The sequence below is a fragment of the Callospermophilus lateralis genome, chromosome 13 (genome assembly GCF_048772815.1).
Source record: "Callospermophilus lateralis isolate mCalLat2 chromosome 13, mCalLat2.hap1, whole genome shotgun sequence".
Classification (NCBI taxonomy): Eukaryota; Metazoa; Chordata; class Mammalia; order Rodentia; family Sciuridae; genus Callospermophilus; species Callospermophilus lateralis.
Genome location: NC_135317.1, coordinates 108,771,124 through 108,797,180, shown reverse-complemented (window position 1 = coordinate 108,797,180; position 26,057 = coordinate 108,771,124). Strand labels below are relative to the sequence as shown.

At 59.4% G+C, this 26,057-nt stretch overlaps 1 protein-coding gene and 1 long non-coding RNA gene across 8 annotated transcripts; one reads left to right on the top strand and one right to left on the bottom strand.

The window, feature by feature from the left end:
- Positions 1 to 225: 225 nt before the first annotated feature.
- On the bottom strand, positions 226 to 22,208 carry Rxrg (retinoid X receptor gamma). 4 transcript variants are annotated; one of them, XM_076831810.2, is made up of 9 exons: positions 21,975 to 22,208; positions 14,895 to 15,039; positions 12,862 to 13,041; positions 7,947 to 8,107; positions 7,718 to 7,847; positions 6,619 to 6,751; positions 5,617 to 5,708; positions 4,553 to 4,658; positions 226 to 686 (listed from the first exon to the last, which is right to left on the bottom strand). In XM_076831810.2, the coding sequence occupies exons 1-9, from the start codon at positions 22,191 to 22,193 to the stop codon at positions 539 to 541; spliced, it is 1,314 nt and encodes a 437-aa protein (XP_076687925.1). In that variant the 5' UTR covers positions 22,194 to 22,208; the 3' UTR covers positions 226 to 538. The 4 variants fall into 4 exon arrangements, with proteins under 4 accessions (XP_076687925.1, XP_076687924.1, XP_076687923.1 ...); XM_076831809.2 differs by lacking the exon at positions 21,975 to 22,208 and adding an exon at positions 19,702 to 19,937; XM_076831808.2 differs by lacking the exon at positions 21,975 to 22,208 and adding an exon at positions 20,954 to 21,061 and having other exon boundaries at positions 7,718 to 8,107.
- Positions 21,268 to 25,023, top strand: LOC143379296 (uncharacterized). Of its 4 annotated transcripts, none has more exons than XR_013154498.1 (3): positions 21,268 to 21,935; positions 23,799 to 24,099; positions 24,565 to 25,023. It is a non-coding gene; the product is annotated as an uncharacterized LOC143379296 (long non-coding RNA). The 4 variants fall into 4 exon arrangements; XR_013088456.2 differs by having other exon boundaries at positions 21,268 to 22,061; XR_013088457.2 differs by lacking the exon at positions 21,268 to 21,935 and adding an exon at positions 22,106 to 23,180.
- The last annotated feature ends 1,034 nt before the right edge of the window (positions 25,024 to 26,057 follow it).

Genomic DNA, 26,057 nt, shown 5'->3' with positions numbered 1-26,057 from the left:
TGCAGGCTTCCTCTGCCAGTTCATCTTAGGAGGGAGAAACCCAGCTGACTCGGGAAGGCAGGGTCCCCGCCCTGTCTCCCCAGGGCCACCTGGCACAGAGCCGCCTGCCCAGACCCCCAGCGACCAGCACCTGGCTCTGAGGTGCACTGTCTCCGGGACCTCAGCTGCAGCGCAGCCCCTCCCTGGGGAGAAGCCCCCCTGCACAATAACACACAAGCGCCAAGCTTTGCCAACATCATATTTATTATTTTGTTCTTTGTTCGCTTTCCATGGCAAGTGAAAAAATAATTTAAACCAGTTCTATGTACAGAGGCTTGGTTAGCTTCCCAAGACCTTCCAGAGAGACCCAGCCCAGTAGACAGCAAAGAAGGGTCACCTTTAGCGTCTGTACAAAGCTCCATCTATCAAAGGCTCACGTGGAGAAAGGTCTTCTTTATTACGAGCATCATCTTGTGGGGCAGGGAGGGGTGGGGGAGGGAAGAGCGCAGGTGGGCGCCACACACCTGCCGGGGATCCTGGGGGGCCATGGCTGTGAAGCTCAGGTGATCTGCAGCGGGGTCTCCAACATCTCCATGAGGAAGGTGTCAATGGGGGTGTCCCCGATGAGCTTGAAGAAGAAGAGGTGCTCCAGGCACTTCAAGCCAATGGAGCGCAGCGCCGGCAGGCGCAGGAGCAGCTTGGCGAACCTGCAGGGAAGCCGGAGGGCACTGGTGACCAGGAGGGGCCCGCGAGGCAGCTGCCGCCCTTCTCGCCAGGCTGCAGGGAAAGCCTGGGAGGGAACGTGGGGGCGATGGAGCCTGTAGCCCCAGGGAGCTTCAGAAACCAGGCAGAGGGCCGGCCAGGGCAGAAGCGGGACCCAGGGGCCTCCTGCGGTCTCCAGTTCTGCACATGTGCAGGAATTGCCATTGTCACGTGGTGGAGGGGGCCACACGGCCACCCCTGTCCAGCTCCCAGGGCCCCTGCAGGGAGAGCTGGAGCCTGAGGTGCCAGGAGCACCAGGTTCACAGCAGCCACTGCCAGATGAGCATGCGGACCCACTGTGTGCCGGGCACACCTCAGGCTCTGGGCCAGAGGATGAGCAAGGGCCCAGAGAGCCCTGCTCTCCCCAGGGAGGGCGCCTGTCATGTGCAGTCACTGGCTGTGTGACCTTGGAGTGCCCAGTCAGGGTCAATTATCACCCAGTCGTTCCTGATCTGTGACCTGCTTTAAGCTGGGGAGTCGGGGAGAGTGGAAGCAGGGACCACACAGGCATGCCCACGGGCCTCCCCACGAGTCTTCCTGCTTGGACGTGCAGGGTGTGTGTTCACAGTGCTCTACACACCCCCCACATGCTTGCCCACCCACACACCACATCCTGGCTTCACGCCCTCACACGCACTGCCCTTTGATTGAGGCCATTTGCCAGATCAGTGTGTCACGTTTGTGCATCTGTTCAGGCCTGAGTGGCCCTTTGCCTTTCTCAAAGTCCCTTCCTGCCAGGGAAGCTCCTTGTGATGTGACCACGGACACTAGGAACTCAGTTGCTCTGCTCACGACTACCGATCAGTAGCACAAAGACCAACTCACATTCTTCACTGTGGCCCTCACTCAGAGATTTCGGACTTGGGTTGGAGCTTTCCAGGGTGTTGCATTATTTCATCAAGTCTCAGACTGGAACATCCATGCTTCTTGAGAATGTGCACATTTCTGTGCTCATGTCAGGTGACATGTTAAGAACAGGTAGCAATATGGGAGAGCAGAGTGGCGCCATCTTAAATGGGAACTGCTCTCTTCCTAACTGAAGCAGCCTACGGCGAATGCTGATGTCAGTGCAGAGCTTCAGAAGCTTCCCTGCTAAAGCACAAGAGGGTGTCTACAGAAGGACCCTGCAGGCTGGGCTGGGGCTGGGGGGGGCCCTTGCCTAGCACGTGGGAGGCACTGGGTTGGATCCTCAGCACCACACAAAAATAAAATAAAGGTGCTGTGTCCGTCTATTATAAAAATACTTTTAAAAATTAAAATTCTAAAAAAGAAAAAGAAGGACCATGTAGCTGAGCGGTGGTTGGAGGAGGAGGCTGATCTCTGAGCTCACTAGAGCTGGCAGAGCCCAGCAGGGAAGTGGCTTGTCTGTCATGTGCAAGTCAGACTGGGAGATCAACTCTGAAAGCGGACTTTCCACTCCCAAATGTCGACGCCTGACAGTCTGGGACAGCCATGGCTGTTCTCTCTGCCGTCTGTGCTGGATGTGGGGCTAAGCTCAGGGCAATGCAATGAACTCACCGTTAATGGACACAGCCACAGGCTGACCCTGATTCTTCCCTTGTATGTTGCAGTAAGAGGAAGCTGCGGCCTGCAAAGGTGCCCATGGTGTGTGCAAGAGAACCTGTGTGAGTTGTGTGCCTCCTGAGTTTGGGCTTCTGTGATCTGTCACTCAAAGAACCCAGCCCATGTGGTGCACTTCTCCACAGTGTCCACATGGTGGCAGCACTCTACCGCTGACCCCCAGATTCCCCGGTACCAGTCCCAGCAAGCTGACCAGCCTCCTGCGCACTTTCCCTCCCGCCTGCTGGAGCCAAGCAACAGCCCCGCGTGCCTGCTGAGCCTCCCATGAACCCTTGACTGAGCGAGCACCCTCTGCCAGGCTGTGCTGGACAAACCCAGGGCCCCGGGACACAGCCTCGGCCCTCTCTGTTTCCAGGCTCTGCCTCACCCAGGCAGAGAGCTGGCGTCCCTCCCCAGGGTGCAGGGGGACCCAGGCCCCTGGCAGCCTCTTCCTGGAAGAGTCACCTTCCAAAGTCCTAAAAGTGGCATTCAATAGGAACAACCTCCATGTCATCTCTGGGACAATGACTAAATCATCAAAATACATTCACATTGAAAAATATTCCAGACCATTGAAAATTATGATTCTATACTTTTTCAGTAATCTGATAAAAATTTCTAGAATTGCCGAAGGAAGAAAATAATACGCCAAACTAGAATCTCACATCTGCAAATACGTATTTTTACACGTATCGACGCAAACTCACAAGGACACTGGAACAAAATGTACCAACGTATTCACAGTCAAATTGTATCACCTGCTTTAAAATTTTCTTTTTTCCTACCAAAGCAAATATCGGTTTTACAATTAGGAAAAAAGAAGTGGGTGTCTTTCTTAAGATTAAAGTGGGGCCTAGAGCTGACTCCAGGAAAGGAACACCTTGTGCCCCAGAAACGCCCTGTTGCTTTAGGGTGGGAAGAGTGGGCAGAGAGCATCCCGCCCAGGCCTCAGGCACCGCGGCTCACCCCGGCCTCCTCCCCATGGCAGGGCAGGGCCTTCAGTGTCTCCTGCTGCAGGGGAAGGGAGAAGGGGGGGGGGCCTGGAATCTGTCCTCCCCTTCCTCCCCCTGCAGCCCCGGCCCCTGTGTGGCTGGCAGGGCCAGGCCCAGCGCCAGCCAGGGAAGCGTGAGGTGGGCCTTCCTCAAATCCACGTCTCACTGCTCCCCACCTCTCCTCCCTCCAATCACCTGGCTCCAACCAGAGTGACTACGGGACATGGCCGCAGGACAGACGGCAGGTCCCTGAGAGACAGCCAGCAAGAGAACCGTCCACAGACCAACTAGGAGTGAGGACCACCAACTGACCCCCACGGAGGGAGGACTGAGGGTAACCACCAAAACCACGGTGAGGATGGGGGCGTGGAAATCATCCTGAGATGGCAGCTTGAAGCCCGTCTGTCACTCCAGCTTTCTGAGATTGGAGGACATTTTCTCCCTTCAGGGTTTGCTGTACTTGGGAAGATGATGACATTTCTTTTAATGACTCAGGAATAGCTGTACTGCCAGGTGGCTCTGCAGGGCCACACAGAAGGAACCCCAGGGACCAGTGGCCATGTTCCCTGACCCCAAAGCCTTTGCTTGCTGCTGCCTGGGATTTCCAAGGGGCAGGCCCTGAGAGCCATGCAGTCACCTCAGCGCAGGCTGAAATCAGGCCACAGCTCGCCGCCACCAGGGACACCTTCCCGAGCCTCTACCGCTCCTCAGGGTGGACACGTGATTCCCACAGTGATCCAGGCATCCACGGCTGGCCCAGCCCTTCCAGGCCTGTACCACAGCCCCCTCTGCAGAGGCTACTTTCCAAGACCCCATGCCTGCCTGAAACAGGACACTACCAAGCCCTGTGTATGCAGACACCTCTGCCAAAGTTGATTTATAAATCAGGCGCAGCGAGAGGTCAACACCAATAACAGGAAACACAACTATCTCATCGTACGCAATGAAGACTGTTTAAAACTTACAAGCTGCTTATCTCTGGAATGTTCCCTTTAATATCTTTGGACTGTGACTGGTCACTGGTACTGAGACAGCTGGGTAGGGCTGCAGCGGAGGCCTACTGTGCTCTGTGGGCCTCTGCCTGGGCACCAGACAGGGGACGGAGAGCAGGAAGACCGCCCTCCGCCTCGCAGAGCCCAGGCTCAGGCCTGTGGGGAGACTCAGCAATGCTGGGAACAGGGGCCCGGCTCTGCACAGAGGCCCACGCTGCCCGGAGAGGGTCCGGCTCTGGCTGCCAGCACGGCTGTGCAGAGCCTCACCTGCCTGGCTGTTCCGGATACTTCTGCTTGGTGTAGGCCTCCAGGGTGGCATAGACCTTCTCCCGCAGGGTCTCCACCTCCGACGGGTTGGACAGACCTTTGGCATCTGCAAAAGACAGTGGCTTTAGGCCCCATTAACCCCGACTGGGGCCCCTCCCCCAGAGATGTCCCCATCACGCTGGTCACTCCCTTAAGTGGAGGGGACACCACAGGCTCCACCATGGAGCCAACTCACAGCGCTGGGTCCCCCTGGGCTTTCGTGCCCACTGTCAACAGCCTGGTCTTTCTGGGCCATTCTACTCACACTCAGGTGGAGAGCCTCCCACCGGCCAGCCTGGAGCCAGTGGTGAGATGGGCACATTCCAAACTGGCCCAAGTCCTGCCTCGGGGACATATCGTATGGCAGGTCGCTGTGTGAACCGCTCTGTGGCCTGCAGCTCTGGTGAAGCTGCTCCCTTCCTCCCTGGACACCCTCCCTGAGCCTCCCGCACAGCACCCTGGGGTCCGTCCACTGCCGACGCCCTTCCTGCTCCTCTAGCAGCCAGCTGGGCCCCCCCCCGCCGGCCGTCTTTCCTGTCCCCAGCAGACGCCGCACTCTCAGCCTCATGCCAGGCCCTGGCTTCCCCCTGTAGTGCCTCTCGGTCCACTACCACCTCCCCTTCGAAAGTTCAAAGACAAAATCCCGATCCTCCCCGCAGAACCAGAGTGGCCTTCCCTGGAGTTTCCCCAAGTCAGGAAACGAGCACCCCCTTCCCCAGAGGTTCAGGGGGAACCAAAGACCCCATCCATCTGCAGACCCAGGTGCCACCTGGAGATACCCCCAGCACGGCACCACCTCCACCACCTCCTTCACGGCCACCCCACTGCCTTCCTCGTCCTCGCCCAGACTCGCATGCTCCCTGCCACTCACCACCCTCAGGGAGGCTCTGGGGTAGAGGCCAGCCACAGAGGACTCCCACCCTCCGGACTCCTGGCCCTGCCGGCTCTCGCTCAGCTGAGCTGCAGAACCAGAACCCACTGGGCACGGAGCCCGCCTGGAGGAGAGCCCTGCTCCTCGCGGTCACCTGGGTTGAACAGCACAATGGCTCGCAGGCACCCCAGCTCCGACTTGTCCATCTGCATGTCCTTCATCTTGGAAACCAGCTCGGTCAGAACTCTGCACACAGAAAGGGCGGGTGGCGAGCAACCCGTGAGTGCCAGGTCCAGGCCCAGCAGAAGGAAGCCAGACCCCGGGCTGGTCCACCTCGTTCTCCAGGCAGTGCTCTGGGATGGGGTACAGAGGTGGGTCTGGTGCACAGCCTCCTCTCAGGGCTCAGAGACAGCCAGCAACGCTCAGCAAGGAGCCGCGTGAGCCACACAACAGGTGCGGAGCCAGGGACGGGCAGGTCTATGAGAGGCGCAGTGGGCACAGCAAGGCCGGCGGAGGCCGCGTCCAAGGATGAGAGCCCCCAGGGAGCCTGCCACGGCACCTCAGGGACACTGGCTTTCCTCGGGAACACGTGGGAAAGGACGGGACCTGGAGGCATCCCAGGTGCACGCACAGGGACCCTACAGGCTGCTGGTGAGGGGGGACGGGCCCGGGCTCCGGCACTGACCCTCACTCTGCTGCTTTCCTTGAGCACCTCTAAGGGACCAAATCTCCGTCAGGGGTTGCTGCCTGACTGAGGTGGTCTGCTCTTACCATAGGCCTTCCCAGAGAACCAGCCTGGCTCGCCGGCCTCCTGCGGGCAGCCTGCGGGCAGCCGTGTGCCCTTTCCCCTCCCGGCTGCCAGGATAAGCCGCTCAGCCTTCCCACCCCGCCAACCACTGATGCCAGGGACCCGACCTCTCCCCCGAGCGTGGCGGGGATCCGCCGGCCCAGCGCCACGCCACTCTAGTGACTCCGCCTCTCTCAAGGCCCCTCACCCCCAGGGCTGCGTGTCCAGGTGCTTAACGGTCCCACACAGTCACGGGCACCTCTGACGGCTACTCCAGACCCCAGCACTACCCACAGAAACACCAGGCATGGTGGGGCACGCGGGTGTGCACACGTGAACGAACACACAGAATCCGGGGATGGGAGACACCTGTCAAAGATGGAGCCAACACCAGCACTGTGGGCGCTGCTCCGGTGGACGTGGAGACCTGTGGCCAGCAGGATGCCGTCCTGCACGGAGACCGAGCGGTGGGAGAAGGAGGCGATCAGCAGCTCGTTCCACCCTGCAGGAGAGGAGGCCTTGAGGGGAGGCCCACACGCCCCCCTGCGCTGGTGACACCCAGTGCCTGTGTCACTACCCGGCATCCAGAAGCACAACTGGACATGGAGGGAGGCTGAGATGTAGCTCAAGCCCCCGCTGCTAGCCAGAGAGGACAGGGCAGGCCCAGGGCCGCCAACTCCAGGGCTCTGCACCCCACGGTCTCTCCATGCAGCCCGGGCAGCTTGAGGACAAGGACCCATTTGGATGAACCTTTACCAGACACCGTGAGCGGCCCGGTGGGTACAGTGGAGGCACCTGAGCCTGTGCCCGGGCCCTGACAGCCCAGCCGGGCTCCTTCGGCATCGTCTAGCCACACGGGCACAGCGTGAGGCTCCCAGCAACGCTCAGAGATGGTGATCTAACGGGTGTGAAGGGCCAGTTCCCAACACCTAGCCCATCTCCACCAAATGTCCCTGATGGCTCGTGACAAAGGGGAGGCACGGCCGTTGCCGATGGACTGCACAGTGTCCCAGAAATGACAAGAGAGAACTCAGCTCGTGGCGTCTGTGAGCGAGACTTGAAATCCACCTAGGATAAACCTGAGCAGAGGCCTTGGCCCCTCTCTCCTCTCAGCAGTTCATGACAACTGGGAGGCGCTGCCTCAGATGATGCTCAATAAATAGAACATAAGACTCTTTAAGTTCAAAGGCAAATTATGAGCCACAGTGACCTGTGGGCCAGAGTCCCCTCGGCCACCGTGCAGCAGGGTCCCACTGGGGAAGGAGGGGGCTCTGGGAAGACCGTCCAAGTTGAAGACCCTACAGATCCTGTGAGAAGATCGGAGAGGGCAGCCTCAGGGTGGACCCGCCACACGGCTGGGACAGGCGACAGCGTCATGAAGCCACTGCGGGCCCCCAGGGTCCGAGGCACATTTTAGGATGGAGGCTCAGTGACGGCCCCCCAGCAAAGGAGCCCTGGTGAGCTTTACCTGCCCGGAGTAGAATGACCTGGTCCTCCAAGGTGAGGTCCGAGAAGTGGGGCACGCGCTTGGCCCACTCGACCAGCGTGAAGAGCTGCTTGTCGGCTGCGTGGCAGATGTTGGTGACGGGGTCATTGGTCTGAGAAAGGACAAAGTCGTGAGGGCAGGGCCTGGGGCTCTGGACGCCTCCTCCTCCCGCCCCGCCCCAGAACGGGCACTGGCGGGAGGCCGGCCGTACCGAGCTCTCCATGCTCAGATCCCCGTAGGACTCCGTCTTGGGCTCCACGGCGAGCTCGGCCTCCAGGATCCTCTCCACCGGCATGTCCTCGTGGCCACCACCCGCACAGTCGGCCTCGCTCTCCGCCCTCTCCCGGCTCCGTTGCCGCTCTTCCTGCACAGCTGGTGAACAGCAGGACACGTGGAGTCACCGTGCCACCCAGGACAGCAAGGAGCCGGGGACCACGCAGGTCTCGGCTTCCTCGTGTGAAATAGGGGTGGTCCCGGCCCTGAGGCAGCTGTCACATGTTGACAGACGCGCTCCGTGGCACAGAGCTGGGGGCTCTGTCCATATCCTTCCCTCTGCACCAAGTTTGCCTTCTAAGGTGGATCAGCCGCGATGCCCATCTCTTCTAAGGAGCCCAGCCCCTCGCTCACTGCAGCCTTCCACATTCTGCTCGACCCCCACCCTGGTAAGCTGCCAGCGTGCCCCAGTTAGGAGGTGACCACACCCCTCGGGCTCCCCTGTCGGATCCCATCATCGTCCTGTATTCACTTCCCACCAGGTCTGCGCCTCGTGCAGCCGGAGCACAGCGTCACCTGACCCGGCTCGTCAGGGAAGATGTTCACGAGCCACTTTAGTGGGGGGGGGGGGTGGAAGATGTCACCGAGATGACATTCAGACTCAGGGCTGATTCTGGGGGGCACACAGACAAGGGCGCAGCTGGAGCCATCTCGGGGGTCTTATCAAGGCTCACTCCTACTCTGGTCTGTACGTTAGGAGGCAAGGCAGACCCAGGACTGCCCTCTCCAGCAGGACAGTGGCCACTGTCGGCTGAGTGTCCATCCCCTGGAAGGCTGTGCCCTCCGTCTTGTTCAACATCTTGTTTACATCCCAGAGTGGGCAAAGCCTGACCTTGCCCTCTGTGACTGGCCCACTGACCTTGCCCTCCGTGACTGGCCCACTGACCTTGCCCTCCGTGACTGGCCCACTGACCTTGCCCTCCGTGACTGGCCCACTGACCTTGCCCTCCGTGACTGGCCCACTGACCTTGCCCTCCGTGACTGGCCCACTGACCTTGAACTGTGACTGGCCCACTGACCTTGCCCTCCGTGACTGGCCCACTGACCTTGCCCTCCATGACTGGCCCACTGACCTTGAACTGTGACTGGCCCACTGACCTTGCCCTCCATGACTGGCCCACTGACCTTGCCCTCCGTGACTGGCCCACTGACCTTGCCCTCCGTGACTGGCCCACTGACCTTGCCCTCCGTGACTGGCCCACTGACCTTGCCCTCCATGACTGGCCCACTGACCTTGAACTGTGACTGGCCCACTGATCTTGCCCTCCGTGACTGGCCCACTGACCTTGCCCTCCGTGACTGGCCCACTGACCTTGCCCTCCGTGACTGGCCCACTGACCTTGCCCTCCGTGATTGGCCCACTGACCTTGAACTGTGACTGGCCCACTGACCTTGCCCTCCGTGACTGGCCCACTGACCTTGCCCTCCGTGACTGGCCCACTGACCTTGCCCTCCGTGATTGGCCCACTGACCTTGAACTGTGACTGGCTCACTGACCTTGCCCTCCGTGACTGGCCCACTGACCTTGCCCTCCGTGACTGGCCCTCTGACCTTGCCCTCCATGACTGGCCCACTGAACTTGAACTGTGACTGGCCCTCTGACCTTGCCCTCCGTGACTGGCCCTCTGACCTTGCACTCTGCACTGCACTGGCCCTGGTCCTCTATTCTCCTCTGTCCTCCCCACACAGTCCACTTCAACTGTGGCAAGCAGGCTGGACGGGCACGGGGCTGACTTTGACCTTGTAGTGCCAGGGACATGGCTGATCTCCATCCAGGTCAGCCAGACGGGGCGGGCCTGGAAGACACCACTGGGCTCCAAATCCCAGCAGAGTCACCCAGAGGCCTCGGGGACATGAGGATCTGTGGGGGGCAGGGGAGGGGTGGGAAGGAGGGGAGGCCGTGAGGAGAGGCAAAGAGCAGGAGCAGGGGCCAGGCAGCAGCCTGTGGCTGGGAGGGGAGGGGCCTTCCACAGGCAGGTCCACCCCTCCCCGCTAGGGGCCTGGTCTCCCTATCTGCAAAGCGGTGGCCGACTGCAGTGATCTGGGAGGACCCGTGAGGCACTGCGGTAGCTCAACAGAGCAGCCACGTCCTCTGCCCTGGCCTCTCCGGGCCCTTGGGCTCGCCTCTAGTCCTCCAGCCCCTGGCCCCGCGGCCTCTTCCTCCCTGTCCTCCTTTCTCGTCCCTGCTTTCCCTCCTCGGCCCTCTTCCAGGGACACCTGTGGACATCACAGTCTGCATTCTCCTCGTAGGTGGATCTAAGGCTGAGGCTGAGGCCGTCCTGAGCTCACTGTTCTCAGGGCCTCCACCTCCTGACTTGGAGACACGGGAAGCAAGCCAAGGGAGGCCCCTCTGCGGACCTCAATCAATCTACACTTGCGACACTCAAGAAAAACCACCTTCAAGCTTCACAGAAAGCAACCTCGGCTTCAGGGAATTCGACTCTGATTTTGCCATTAGCTGAGCCACTGCTGGTGACTCCTTCTCTGCTCACGGTGTGAACCTCCCCGCTGCCGGCCACCTCTGTGCAGCATGGAGAGCGGCTGCTCTGGACGGTGGGACACACAGGACGGCAGGACACACCAGGCCGGCGGCCATCTGGGATGGGCAGGCTCCCGCCCTGGCCCGGGGTCCACCCACTCTCCAGCAGGTGGTTTCCGTGAATTCACAGTGAAAGCCAGGGCATGAGGCTCCTCTGTTGGCTGCTCAGCAGTGTATGCAGACTGTCTTCCATTTACTCCTCAGCCCCCTGTGGGGTCTGGGACCACAGAAGCTGGGTCACTGAGCCCCAGAGCCGGGGCTGGTGGCGCAGCAGTCACGCAGGTTGGCTGTGCCCAAACCCTTCCTGAACCTGCTCTGCCCCGGGCCCTGGGCTGGTCGTGTTCATAACGGCCGGGGCCCCCAGCCTGCCACTGCGGCCTACGAAGGGCTGACGAGACACCCATCCTCTACCCTGAAACGGCCTGTATGGCCAGAGTCTTGGGAGTAGCTTCTCCAGAACTCCCAAGGGGGGCTGGGAGTCACGGGGTCCCAGTCCTCTACCAGCTCTGCCCTCTGCTTGCTGTGTCAGCTTGGCAAGATCCCTAACTTCTCTGAACCTCTGTTTCTTCTTTCAGGAGATGGCCGTGTCAGGTCCGCTTCGACCCTCGTGGTGGGGAAGCTACGAGGACATCAGGTGTACCCTGTGGGAGGAGGACCACTCCACCAGCTGCCATTGCACGTCACATGCCCAATTCCTGGCACGGCTCGAACACGCCAGTCAAAGGCAAGGGGACCCGGCCACGTGCAGCCAGACAGGCAAGGCGGTCACGGGTGTTGGGCAGCAGCGAGTGCCGCAGAGAGAGAAGTGAGTCTCACTGACGCAGGTTTAGAGGGCACAGCCAGGCGAGGCTCTGCGCAGAGGGTGGTAGCTAAGAAAAGACGCAGGAAAGATAAGGCCAGCCACGCGGCTGCTGGGAGGAAGCACCCAGGCAGGGAGAGCAACCCGTGCAAAGGGCCTGGGGCGGGAGCAGCCCTGCTAATGCGAGGGCCTGAAAGAGGCCAGAAAGGCTGAGACAGAGGGGCACAGACACACACACGGCCTGGACACCTCACAAGGAGGACGTGGAGAAGGAGGAGGAGGTCAGGGTGGTCTGACAACTGAGGGTGGCCTCTCCTGAGGCCGGGTGTGTGCTGAACAGCCAGGCAGCAGGACGCCAGGACCTCCCCTGAGCCCTGGTGCTAGGCCACACTGAGCTCCCTCACCTCCTGCCAGGACACACCGTGAGCTAGCACCAGGGGAGTGGGGACCGGCACCACCCGTCTCCTGCCGCAGGCCTGGAAAACCCTTCACCTCTCTGGGCCTGTGTGCTCCACTGTGAAATGGCTCCCGGAGACAGGTGACCCTGAAGGCCACCCTCTCCACACGTCCCTCCTGGGTGGCAGTCCCTCTTCTCAGAGGCTAGGGACCTCGCCCTTCCTCCCCTCCCGTCAGACTGCCCTGCTCCTCGCGGAAGGAGCGGGAGGGGCTGCTGGGCTGCTGGGCTGATCCCACTGGTCACCTGCTGCCAGATGGAGGACCCCTCACTCCAAACCCACAACACACCAGCACCAGGGCCCAGGACCGCACAGGACACGGCTGCTGTCCTCAGGCATTAGCTTCCCTTCCGTTCAGCCGGCTGCTCAGTGGACTCTTCAGTCCCCTAAAGGAGCAATAATCCAGCTCCATTTCTTTTCTCTTGCACCCGAGCAGCCCACCGACATTAGAGATGTGACCCTCCAACGCACCATGAAGGTCCCCGTGAGGCCACGACTGTCAACCTGAAACGCAGCCGTCCAAGGACAGATTCTCCAATACCCAAGGGTCTGTAGCAGACCAAGGTCATGAGTATGGGCAGCTTCCCCCAGAGACCCGGGACCGGAAGGGAGAAGATACCTCCACCAAGAGGCTCAGTGTGACCCTCCATGGAAGAGCAAAGACAGGACCAGGACACTCAGCTCTGAGGACCTCCGTCAGGACCAGAGCACAGGACCAGGACCAGAGCACAGGACCAGGACCAGGGCACAGGACCAGGACCAGAGCACAGGACCAGGACCAGGGCACAGGACCAGACAGGACCCCAGCCCTGAGACCTGCTTCCTAGGTACAGGAAGGAAGGGGGAGAGGGTCAGGGTGGCCTCATCTCCGGGCCCCAGGGAGGATGTGGGCGTGGAGGGAAGGCACCCTGCCCTCTGGGCTCTAGGAGCACATTTCTTGAGCAACCACAGAACCCACGGCCACCTGACTTCCGGGTGGCCACAGGAGGGACTTCCCACCAGTCCCTCCTCTGTCCCTGTGTCCCCGACACACAGTGCCCACCCGCCGAGGGGCGCTCACCCTCCCGCTTCATGCCCATGACCAGGCACTTCTGGTAGCGGCAGTACTGGCAGCGGTTGCGCTGGCGCTTGTCGATGAGGCAGTCCTTGTTGTCCCGGCAGGTGTAGACCAGGTCCTTCCTGATGGTCCTCTTGAAGAAGCCCTTGCAGCCCTCACAGCTGTACACCCCGTAGTGCTTGCCTGCCACCAGAAATGGGCGAGTTAGGTCGCTCTCTGTGCACTCCGAGATGCCCGCGGCTCTCCGTCACGTGCCCTGGGCACCCACAGAACAACGGCCCAGGAGCAGCTGGGTGTCAGGAACAGAACTCAGGAGGGGGGTGCCGCCCTTCCCTCACCCTCCCTCTTCCCCGAAGGCCGATGGCCTGGTTAGAAAGCGCCCGGCCCGGGACTTGACTTTATTTCTAGAAACAACTCTTGGATTTGGTTCAGCCAACGTCCTGCGTCAGTTGGAGATCTTGGTGTGTGTGGTCAGTAGAACCATGTTCACCCACCAGGCATGACCCGGCAGGAGAAGGACCTCAGCTCAACTAGCCTTTCTCCAAAAGGGAGCTGGGGCTTGGAAGCCCCACTTAAAATCAGCGTCCTGTGCCCTAAACCATGAACAGAATCCCATGCCATGAGTCTTGAAGCGCTGGTGCCTGCTGATGAGCTACTGGGCACGTGATCTTTATAGCTCAGTGGAACACTCCACCTGGAGGTGTGACACAAAGATCTGACAGAGGAGATCCCGCTTATCTAGAATAATCTACCACGCTGCTTTACTGCCCAGTTGCCCCCGCGGGAATGGCTCATGTGTCTGGCGGGACAGCAGGCCACCCCCACGCGGGCCTAGCAGAGTGACCACACTGCCCTGCCAAGTGCTTGACGCGATGGAACTCAACAAGCACAAGGAAGCTGCTCACCAAGGTCCAGGGCTGACTGCTGGGCAAGGGGGACTCCAGGAGCTGGAACTCTGATGCTGCAGGGAGCCGGAGTCCCTGAGAACTAGCAGACACGGGCAGCTGCCTGCCAGAGCCTGCACTTCAGAGGAAGCACCCGATGACAGGCGGCTGGGGGTGGCCGATGACAGGGCCACCTGGGCTAAGTAGATGACCAGGCAGATTCCCCAAATCCCCAGCAGTGACCAGCCCAGGGTTTCTTCTTGGGCTCAAAGCACCTGCTGCTCTCAGCTCTGACACATTGTCTTTAAGAAACACAGGACCCCTCCGCCCACCGTGAGGCAGACCCCCTGGCTCTGCAGCATGAGCGCGAACCCCACATCGTAGCTAAAGTGACCCAAGCCGGAAGATGCCCGCAGGGCGGAGGCCGGCAATGGCCCCGCCTGCAGGACTTGGAACTGACTTCCTGGGCAAGTGACTATCAGTCACTGGCTAAAACGCTCCAGCACCTGTGACTTTCAATAGAGTGGCCTCCTGTAGGAGCCGGGGCTGGGGAACACCAGGCAACATTCACCAGCCAGGACCTTCCCTGCCTTTTCCTTCTTCAAACCACCACAGCAGAGTGGGATGCACTCAAAAAATAATTTGGGCAAAAAGGGAAGAGGATCAAAGAAGACAAGTCGGTCAAGCACATTTGTGCATGCCCGAAGAAACGTTGAAAGTCTGTAATGCCACAAAAGAAAATATGCTAAAGTCTGAAAGAGTGTGTCTGTCTTGGGGACTTTATGGGTAATTTTTTACTTTTCCTTTGTACTTTTCTAATTCTTCAAAGTTTTGGCAATGACTATTGCTTTTATAATTATTTATTTGGGACACTTTAGAATTATAAAATTGATTTTTAAAAATTAAGGACACTCCAGCTGATGAGTGCAGCTCTTCACCACCCACACAGCCACGGTGCCACTGCAGGGGGCTCCTGAAATGCTGCCAGGAAGCCCCGTCCTGGGAGAGGACCCAGACTGAGGTGCCCCAGGACTCAGGCTGTGAGCCCACTGGCAGGAGTTTAGGGCTGGAGGGTGTCTCCCTTTCCTGTGTGCAAAGAGTCCAGGGTGCAGGGTGGCCTCCCGTTCCTCAGGGGCCTGCTTCTGCACGTACCTGAGGATCTGTCCCCACAGATGGCACAGATGTGTTTAACCAGAGATCCGGGGCTGGCCGACGGGTAGCTCATGTTTCCAAGCCCAGGAAGCCCCGGTAAGGGCTTGATGTCCTCCGAGCTGCTGACGCTGTTGACCACATTGAGCTGGAAGAAAACACATGAGTAAGCCTGGCCAGAGTGGACCTGTGCCCAGGGCCTGCGGCAGGGAGCGCGCTGCAGGAGACACAGGTTCACATCAGGGAGCCGTTCCCAGCACAGAGGTTGGGAACTGCCACTGGGACGTCAGCCTCAGGCAACAAGCCACGCAGGAGAGGAAGGCGGCCCTGACCCAGGTTACGCACTCTGTCTCTGCTGGCGAACAGAGACAGGTCACACACGGGTCGCACTGTCCCACTGCTCGCAGGGACAGTGTCAGCTGTGCCACCAGGCCAGACACTGTGCCCCGCTCCAGGGCCAGAGGCAGACACCAATGCACACCCTGGTGGAGCTCGCCGTGAAGAGGAGGTGCAGGCTCACCCCACGAGCCCACTGAGATGCTACCAAGTGCCCAGTCATCGCAGAAGCATCGAAATCATGTCGAGGGCCCCAGAGTAGGCATTTGAACTTGTCTGTAAGTAACAGATGGCCATCCATGAAAGCAGAAAACCTGCAGACAGTTCTGCTTCCTCTCTCCAGCGCCTGATGTGGGGCCAGCAGGTGGCAGAGCGGGCAAAGCTGGCCTCCCGTCTGCCTCCCACCAGCTCCCGCCCACCCCGCAGCATCCAGTGCTCTTGGAAGGTGACTGAGAAGTTGCTGCTCAGTGTTTTATGTCCACCCGAGAAAACACGTTAACAAACGTGAGACTGATCCCAAGTTCCTCTGGGTGCCCCTGGGCATGGGCCAGCACTGAGAAGGAGGCACAAAACTAGGTCTCTCTCCCGTCCGCAAAACACAGTCCCATGGAGGAGCCGGAACAGGGACACGCACCAGAAGGTAGAGCAGGGTTGGTCGCGCACGCGTGTCCCCAGATGCCCCATGGCCGTCGGGGCTGAAGGAGGGTGCCGGGTTTCTATTCTCGCGACTAAAAGGCTCAGGGGTCACTCCAGTTGAACTGGGCTGACTGGGCTGCACAAAAAACCACCCAAGAGACACAAATACTTTTTGCTTTGGGGTCGCTGTGACGGCTCCTCTGACCTTAAGGGTCCGCAGGAAGAGAAGAGAGAGAGCGAGAACATGCGCTGACCCCTTTTATTGAGGAGAAGCTACTCAAATGAGGCAAGGGGTCAGGTTTCAGGGGACTGAGTATCTTCATGATGTCCACTGTCAGCAGGTTGACTGACACCTGGGTAGGCCACACCCAAGGGCACACTAAGAGAAGGGGACACACACAAGGCACTTCCATGGAAGATTCTATCCTAAACAGGGCAAGGGGTGATATTACCAAGGAACAGGTGAGCGTAGCTCCACCCATGGGGCTGTAGGAAGACGCACCCGTGCACACCGACCCTCGCACCCAAGAAGGGTGGGAAAAGCTCTGCCACATTTCTGTGACTGAGCGCCTCAGCACTCAGCCGGTGTGACCCAGTCACGTGCAAGGTTGGTCCCCCACAGGAGGGCATCCCCGACCCCTCTGCTATTGAATCTCGTCTCCTCACCAAGGCGGCTGCGATTCCCAGGCTGAGCGGGCTGGGCCCCCCTCCTCTACTCCAGGGCTGTGGGACGCAGGGGTGAGTGACAAGACACAGAGAGCCAGAGAACCCGCGATGGGATTCTCCAAGTCACCAGCGTTTCAGTTCACAAAGGAAATGCTTATGGAGCCCAGGAGTGGACAGAGGGTCCGGGGGCATGTCGTGAGGGGTGGGGAGAAGACACAGCCTTTGGTGCCTCACTCTGAAACAGAGTCACCGTTGCTCTTAAGATGTGTTTTGTGTAACAGCTACACGCGCGCAGTGGGAGGCCCCTCGTGTCACAGGCTGATGGCTCAGGGGTGTGCGCCTTTGCTCTGTCTTGAGGCAGCACGGTGGTCCCCAGCCCAGGTGCATGCTGGGAGCTTTGAGAGAAACCACTGCTGCCTGCCACCTGGACAGCCTGATCCCCAGTGTCTCAGCTCCCCAGCACCCGGGCACAGCCACGGTAGGGACCACAGGTGCACAGTGACCCCCGCCTGCACATGGCCTCGGCTCTGCCCGAGAACCTCAAGAAAGTGGAAATCAGCTCTTGGATTGCCCCAGAGGTTGGAACTCAAGGTCAGCTGGCACCGCGGCTCTGCCCCCAATCCTCAGACGGGCAGAGAGGTCGAGGGATAGGAGGCCACCGTGGATCAGAGGACCTTGCTATCCCCACACCCCGTCTGCAGCAGGACGGCCCCATGCGGCCAGCCCACGCTGTCACAGAACAGTGGTCCTGTTGTGGACCACTACAGAGCCTTGCTTGGGGCTCGTCAACTCTTTCAATCCTCACAACCCGAAGGTCTTCCTATTTCATGTCCGAGGACACTGAGCCCTAAAGTGGTTTGTAGATTTGCTCATGCAGAAATGGCATGAAGACACGGAGAGGAGGGACGCTGGCACTGTCTCTCCAACTGGCCACTGAGATCAAAGTCGGTGGGTAGCTGAGGAGGAAGGAGAAGGAGCACATCCTACTGGTCAGGGAGACTTCCAGGAGCAGGGATTTTTGAACGGAGCCCTTGAAAGTCGGCAGGATTGGACGGACCAGTGTGGACAAAGGCTTCCCGAGCAAGGCCCGGAGGAAGCCCAGTGTCTGTGGAGCGCACATGCCCAGGGGAGGCTGAGAGGCGAGGCTCAGGTGGGCTGTGACAGAGCCTGGAGGCTCTTGATGGCCAGCAAGGAGGCGATGGTTTAGGAGGCAATGAGGGGCCCCGCGAGGACTGAGCAGAGGAGCCATGCCCTTGAGACTCACCTCCGAGAAGGACAGGACAAGCGACGCGAGGACTGAGGAGAAGCCCAAGGCTGTTCCACCTGCGCAGGTCCCAGTTACGTCCCAGCCAGGCCCAAGTGCCGGGAGCCAGAACCCTACTCTCTGGATCCAGGTCATCGACCTGGGTGTCAAGAGGACCTCGGTCCCCGCCTGCTCAGCAGCTTCCCACCCCACCTCCTGGGCCAGGACCCCCTGGAAGAGCTTTGGGACAGTGCCCAGTCTGAGCCAGCCCCTCTCCGACACCTCTTCATGAGTCCAGGGGACAGAGTGGTGGGGACAGGTGGCTGGTGTTCTCTCCCCTCCCTCTGGCTGACTTGGGGACTGGGTGGACCTAGAGCACAGTGGCTCTCCGTCCCGTCAGAGCGCGGCTCTGTCGGCCTGGAGTCTTCTGCCCACCCCTCTTGTTCCACTGGAGCCCGCTCTGTGCGCAGGGCACCTCAGAGCAGGGGTTCACCAGGCCGAGGGTGCGTCTGCCTCTCCAAGCAGGCTGGCCGCTCCCCAGGCCTCGGCACAAACACCTGGGCAGCCGGCTGGTCTTCGTCTGCAGACTCAGCGGGGACCGCTGCTTCCTCGATGCTCCGGCAGCCTCCACGGATGCCGGTCCCACCTTGCTGAGCCGTTTGCAGCTCCCTGTATTCCAAGGGCCTGGCTGCAGCAGGCGCTGCTGTTCCCGCGTGCAGAACCCACACATGGGCGCTGTCCTGCGGTCCTGGCGGGGTCCTCTTCACAAGGACTGACAGGCCTGGACCTTCCACCCGGCTCCTGGTCTGGACCTGCCCCGCCTCACTGTGTGGTCTTGACCAGGTCCTTGACCTCACAGAGACTCCACTTCCCCATCCCTAGGGTGGATCCAGGGTGTTCAAATCTACAGTGTGTGAGTGTGTGTGTGCGTGTGTGTGTGTGTGTGCAGGAAGTGGGGAGGCTGAGGTTTCACATCTCCTATGCCTTGCTTGACGGAATCTGATTTCATTTGACATGTAACGTCATCTAATATGCTCTCACTTGAAGAAAAGACTGTGGCTTAAGTTTTTTTAAGTCATCAGATTAGATGAAATTTAAGGTCTATTCCAGTTCTAATATTGGCAATTTTTAAATCTAAGTATTTAGTATGAAAACATAAACAGATTTGAGAGGATAATAACTCAGTTATCAATAAATTCCTAAGCAGTAATTAGTAAGGACAGAACCAGGTCAGGCAGCAGGGTCAGGAGGGAGGATTCTGAAGACTTGTGGGATCTTTCCAGGCGTGCGCTCGCTCTCTCTCTCTCTCTCTCTCTCTCTCTCTCTCTCACACACACACACACACACACACACACACACACAACTGCAGCCCAGACCATTCTCTCTAAAAGGGCATAAGTGTGTTCCCAGTTACCCACTTGGTGTCTTTGGAGATCGCTCAGTCCACTAGCATGCTCCCAGGCAGGCACTGACCCTCACATAGCCTGGGCCTCTCCAGGGCCCAGTCCTGGGCTTGGTTCCATGAAGGCATGTGAAATGCACCTCTCTAGAACCTTCTGGCAGCATGCTACACCTGGACAGCCAGGTATGGGAATGACAACACTGTCACCACATGCCTGCCACAGGGCACTATGCACAGCACTTTCTCAAATCCACGTCCCCTTTGACACAGAAGTCCCTGCCAGGTGACCAGGGCAAGTATGTGCAACCCCAGCAGAGAACAGGAAAGCCTGCAGGAGCCAGCTGATGGTTGGCAAAAGGTCACTGGGTCCCTGCCCCTGCGCCCGAGCTTCCCCTAATTCCTCAAGATGGAAAGGGGAGTAGACAGCCACTCACACAGCAGAGCGCCACCCCGGGAGGCCTGCCTGCTGCGGAGGCCTGCCTGCTGCCCCGGCCCAGGCTCTCCTCTCCACACCCAAATGTGCTTACCGGTCACAGGTGGAGCATGCTTCCGTCCCGAGTCCCACCCCGGCCAGTCCTAGGCTAGGATGACCCAGTACACAGGAGCTCTGCCCCAAGTGGTCCGAGTCCACGACCCGCAGTAACAGAGGCCTTCTGGCCGGGGAGTCGGGTGAGTTGGGCAAAGTTCCGCTGCCGTGTGGTTCCGGAGCCCCAGCCCTGAGGGCTGGTGAGTGTCCGGTCACAGCTCTGCCAGCACTTGGCAGCTTAATTTAGCTCCCAAGGCCAAACTTGGCCCGGCCTCTGCACACAGCCCAGTTGGCCAGGACCACGCTCCCAGCTGACCTCTCATCCCACCCACTGTGCAGACTTGGGGCCAGGACAGCCCTGCCACTCTGGCTGTAGAGACAAGAGCTCTGGTCGGGGCTGGTCAGTGGAGCGTGATTGCTCAAAGCAGCCTTGGAGGGAAGTGGGTGCCCTCTGCTGCCCCGGGGGCCTGCCGCCGCCACCTTCCCCTCTGCTGCTTCACAGACAGCAAATTGCTCTGGGAAATGACCGCACTCATTCCTCGTCTTGTCTGTTGTGACTGTCACAGCATCACTGCCTTAAGGCAAGACTCTGGCCACCGTGCTCAGTGTGTGTCCCCAGATCCAGGAGGCGGCAAGCAACACCTACACACAGTAGGCCCGCACAGTGGTGCACCCGCCCCAGGACGCAGCAGGTCTGTCTGTTCCTCCCTCCTGGAATCGGCACAGGGAGGAAGGTGATGGCGCCCCATGCATTCCAAAGGGCTGGCACCTGTTCTCTGCTGAGCCACGGGGTGGGGTGGCATAAACACATGCACGGCCATGCCCATCCCCACGCCTCAGCAGTCGTGCACCCCCGCTGCCACAGAGGCCGGCAGGGCAGGCAGGTCACAGCCCTCCCTGCTCCTTCATCTACAATGTGCCTTCCATGTGGCACCCCTGCACGAGATTCCTCGGGGCCAGGATGAGGGATTGTCCCGTGGGGTTCTGCAGGCCGCCGCGCCTCAAGATCTGCAGAGAGGGTCACAAGCTCGGGTCCTGGGAATGCCGTGTGGTCTGAGAGCGGCCCGCCCAACCCAGGGGGAGCCCGTGTTTCTGTTCAAGCCTAGAGGCAGGACAAGACCAGGCCCAGGCTGCGGGCGTCAGGCAGGAGGGCTCTTTCTTGCTCAGACAGGACCGGCCTTTTGTTCTGTTCAGACCTGGTGGGCTGCGGGGCCCACCCACACCACAAGGGCAGTCTGCTCTGCCTGGTCTACCTGTCATCCAGAGACACCGGAACAAGGCTTGACCAGATATCTGGTGGCACTGTGGCCTGGGGAAGTTGGCCGCCGTGACCGGCCGCCCGAGCTGTGCTGGGAGTGGGCAGCAGTGACGCTGGCTGTGACCCAGGAAGAGACCTAGTAGGTGTGGCCCGCGGGGGCTGTCCTTCCTAGCTTGTCACTCCTCCTAAGGCTTCCGTCCTGTGCCGTGACTAGCAGGGACAGCCTCCTGCTGCCGTCAGTGCTGGCATCCGCCACATGCTGTGTGCAGAGGCTTCGCTGTGCGCCCTGGGTTGGGCTTGGCCTTTGCACTCTGTGAGTTGCCCTGGGAAGCATGCCCAGTAGCACTGCCCTTGTGGGTGACCCAAGCCTGCACAGAGCCCAGGACGCCCGCCGTCTGAAGCAGAGCCCTCCTGGTGCACAGCAGGCTTGAGAAGAGTGGGAGACCAGGGGTTGCTTTTGCAGGTCTCCTGTTTGGGAGCCGTTTTAGGCAGCACTGTTGCAGCCACAGCAAGTGGGCAGGGCCGCTGTTCAGGAGGGGAGAGCATCTGGCCCTTCGCAGGCCCCCAAGCCTCGCTCCCCGCTGTTGCGCACACAGCACGGATGTAACTCGACCTGCGCTGCTCTGGGGGGGGCCATGTGCAGCTCCTGCCTCCCCCTCTCCACTGAACGCCTGGGGGGAGCAGAGACCAGACCTGGTTTCTGAATTCTAACCAGAGCGGGCACTTCACAGCCTCCAGGTTGGGAACACAGGGGGCCACGTTCCCAACAACAAAACAGGCCTGGGAGGCACGACGTCACAGCCAGGGGTGAGCCACCCAAGCTACCTGGGTGGTGTCCGTCTCCTGGGCCCCGGGAGTCGTCCACTCCCGGGACTGCTCAGCCTGAAGGCAGGGCCAGGTGCTACAGGGGGCCGCCTGCGGGGAAGACCACCACCGCCACGCATGCACGCGCCCAGCAGCAGCTCTGCTCCGACCCGGTGAGGCCTTCGGGATGCTGGGGCTCCTGCAGCGCCTACCTGAGAGCTGGGTGGGGCCACCAGTCTGACTCCTGGAGGGGCCGCCAGCGCCCCCGAGGGCGGTCCCATGGCAGTCGTGATGACGCGGTACGGGGAGCCCAGGGCAGGGAGGGGGGTCCCCGCCGCACTCAGCGTCCGCGGGGCACTCACGGGGGTGTCCGTGAAGCTGGGGTGGCTGTCCATGGGCTTCCCTGTGGACAGGGCTGCTGACGGGCTCATGGAGGTAGAGCCGGCGTGGCCAGGGGAGCCTGTAAGGAGAGAGCACAGGGGACAGGGTGGGGTCAGACACAGTCAGGGACCGGCCAGCCTGCCTCGCCTGGCTCCATGTATCCTTCCCCTCTGGCCACTCTGCATATCTGTGGACCCAGGGGTCACACCTGCACTGAGTCAGCAATAGAGACAAGCCCAGGGTCGCAGGGAGCCGGCCTGCCCTGGGATGGGGCCCTCTGATGTCCCAGCATTTGGAGCCCTGCCTGGAGTCCACTCTAGATGATGGACAGACAGCAATGCCACAGGGGGTGGCCCACAAGCCCAGGCCTGGGTGACGGTGGTCCAGGAATAAGGGGGTCGATGCCAAAGCCCCAAGTGGGGGTGGGGAGGGCAGATGCGCGGGCTGCTCCGGCCTTCCCCACAGAGCTCCGGGAACCGGGCAGTGTGAGGCCATGCACTTGTGTGTGGACGCGGCCCTGCCCACAGGAGTCCAGGCCACAGGACCCAGGGAGCCACAGAGTCTGCACCGTGCACCTCCCGGCCCTTGTCTTTTGGAGCTTTTTGCCCACAGATTTTGTCCTTCCCAGCTCTACAGCAAGGGTCACTGGCCCTTGGGAGGAGAACTTGGAGAGGCTGGTCCTGGCTTCATGGCCACGGAGGCCCAGTGCCTGTGGGTCTGGGGTGGGCAGGACAGCAGCATTGGCCAGTGGTGTCCAGCACGCTTCCCCCACCCAGCTGAGTCCTGCCCTCCTGCAGACAGTAGCCAACTCGAGAGGAAGGAGAAGAGTGTCTTGAGAGTCCCGCGTGTCCATTCTCTCCAGGAGGGAGCTGCCAACCCTGGGCTCCGCGTTGGCAGAGGCTAGGACACACAGGGGCAGCCCTCCCTGCTCTGGCCCCCGGGGATCAGGCACGCAGAGCTGCACTCACATGGGGGTGAGGCAACCCTCAGCTCAGCCGCAGCTGTTCCCAGGGAAGAAGCAAGAGGATGGGCGGAGGGTAAGTGCCTGGCCGGGGCTCCTGCAGAAGCTGCCCACATCCAAGTGCTCACTGCCCATCAAACTCCATGCCAAGCAGAGGCGGTACTAACCATGAGACTTGTGTTCACTGAACAAGCCCTGGAGTGTGCCCACTGGCTGTAGGCACTGTCCTAAGCTAAGTGCCAGGTGAGGAGGGGGACACACAGAGGGACTTGCTGCCTTCAGAGTTGGGGAGAGCAGGGAGCGGTCCAAATGAACGGCTCTCTATGGCACAAAGGTCACAGTCACATCCCGGAAATGCAGCCTGCGCTGCTCCAGTCCATCTGGGCAGCTGGGAAGCCACTAAGAAAACTTCAGCTCCTTCTCACCCTAGCCGCCCCCAGGTTCAGGACACCTGGCCTGAGCGCCATCATCTAGAAAGCTCTTGCTTATCCTTCAAGGTCAACTTCAGTGTCACCTCCTCCAAGAAGCCTTCCTGGCGTCTCTTGCTCAGGTCTGACGCCCCTTCTGTTTTCTAACTGCAGTCCACGCTTACTGGTGTCTCAGGCCTGATTCTATTTCCATATTTGTTAATCTTCCTGTCTTTCCCACTAAACAAAAGGAAAAGCTCTGTTTGTCTCTCTTTCCCCACCCTTAGCACAGGGCCCGCCCTGCCTGGGTTCTGAAGGCAGAGCCCACGCGCTCTCCTGTCTGCTGTCAAGGACAACGGGATGAGTGGAGAGCCATCTGCATCACAGAGCTGCAGATGACTCAGTCATTGAGGGATCTGAAGCCGAAAGTTCACCTGAAGGAGAGAGAAGAGGGCGCTTCCAAAACCTCAAGCCAGGAGCCTTGCAGACAGCCCGGTTTGCACAGAGCCTTCTGTGCTCTTCTGAGGCCTGGAAGGCTGACGTGGAAGAGGTTCACCGGACCGGAGTCGGCTTTGGAGACAGGGACAGGTGACTGGAGCCAGCCCTGTCTACTGGGAGCCAGCCCTGACTGGACACTCCCCCAGGGCAGGTCATCGGAAGAGGCACTTTCCAGGGCCCACCCAGGGCCTCTTCTTGTCCTCGGCTCTAACTGGCTATCAGGAGCTGGGCCTTCACTTCTGGCCCCCAGGGTCAGGTGCAGGGCCTGGCCCCAAGCCTAGCGCAGAAAGGCGGGCAGCAGCACCTGTACCACCCTGACAGGGGGTGAGCCAGGCCTTAAAAACCCCAAGAGTTTCTGGGTTGTTTGAGGGGAGGGTCCCTATGTTGGTAGCAAGTGACTGGCCTTCCTAAAGGTGGCTATTGAATGGGTAAGAGACCAAACTGACACTCCCCAGAAAGAGCATAAATGTCCAACAAACAGATGAAAGAGTGCTCAATGTATTAGCGATTAGGGAAATGCAAATCAAAACTAAATCAGAATTCATCTCACACCAGGCCCAGGGCAGTCACAACGCTGGAGAGGATGCGGAGAAAGGGGCAGGTTTACACTGAGGCTGGGCTGTAAGTACAACCGCTATGGAAGTCAGCGTGGAGGGACTCAAAGGCCAGGCCTGGATCCGTCCTATGACCCAGCAGCACCATCCTCAGCATTCACCCTGAACAATTAGTCACCACCTACAGCGAAACACGCACACTGTGTTTACAGCAGCACAATTCGCAGCAGCCAAGTTACAGAATCAGCCTAGGTGTCTATCACAGATGGACAGATGATGGAAATGTGGTCCACACGCACCATGGAGTTCATCAGCCACAGGGAGAATGAGATCATGTCTTTGCAGGAAAGTGAGTGGATCCAGAGAACGTCATGTGAAGGGTATAAGTCAGACCCAGAAGTCCAGGTTCCATGTGTCCCCACACGTGGAAGGCAGAGAGGAGAAAGGGAAAGGAGGGAAGTCCACAGGGGGTCAGGAGGGGGAAGGGAGTGGGGAGGGATGTGAGGGGAGAAGGGAAGTGCGGCGGGGAGTGACCCTGGCCGATCATGTTGTCCTGTTGTGACAAATCCCACCATCACCTACAGCTACGATGGACCAATAAGATACGGAATTAAAAAGAGAGCTATGTAAGCTTTTTAAAAAATAATAAATTGATTTCAGAAAAAGTCCACGTACAGGGGATGCTCTGTATAAAGTACCATGAAAATTAGACTGTAGATTCACCATGTCTGAGAAACCCGGGCCTGCACAGAAATACGCAGACGGGGACCACGAAGAACTCACAAGACACTTCAAAACAGAATCAGATGGTATCATCAAAGTGATCTGAAATTTATAGTACATGGTTGTTATTGTTATTATTAATAAAAATTAAGGCAATCTGACTTGTCAGTGCAGTGGTGAGAATAGCAAATTGGGAGATGAAATAGCAAGTTTAAGTTTGGTTTTTAAGGATCTTACAAATGTGGCTGGGGCTGGTGGTGGCTCAGTGGTAGAGCGTTTGCCTAGCATGTGGGGGGTACTGGGTTCAATTCTCAGCACCACATATAAATAAATAAAATAAAAGCCCATTGACATCTAAAAAATGTTTTTTAAAATGTGGCTAATTTCTTCCAGGTCAATGACTGAGAAGAGGTGGGTTGTTTTATGACATATTTTTTAAAAATAAAATGGATACATACATCTCACGTAAATGACCTTTGGTACTTTGCTTCTCCAAGGAGTTAGAAATAAATAGCTTTGCGTTTAGAAAAGATGGAGAACGATGGCTTTTCCAACTGGAGTGTTCTGGACGGGAAGTTAACCCTTCTCGCAGCTCACAGTCTCCCCATCCCCAGGCCTTTTCCTTCAAAGCCCCGTGGAGGCCACCTCCAGCCCCGAAGGTGCCCCGAGTCCTCCCCACACTTGTCGAGTGGTGCCTGGTCTGTTCTCCTTCTTCACCGGGCCTTTTGCTGAAGCTATAAATGAGCACAAAACTATCAACCGGTTCCCGTC

Bases quoted from the DNA above. Each gene is read 5' to 3' on its own strand.
- Rxrg (XM_076831810.2), bottom strand. From the start codon at position 22,193: ATGAGCCCGTCAGCAGCCCTGTCCACAGGGAAGCCCATGGACAGCCAC. The intron at 15,040-21,974 runs GTAGGCGCTGCA...GTTTTCTTCCAG, and splicing joins TGGCCCCACCCAGCTCTCAG to CTCAATGTGGTCAACAGCGT. The intron at 6,752-7,717 runs GTAAAGCTCACC...CCTCTCCTGCAG, and splicing joins GGTCATTCTACTCCGGGCAG to GGTGGAACGAGCTGCTGATC.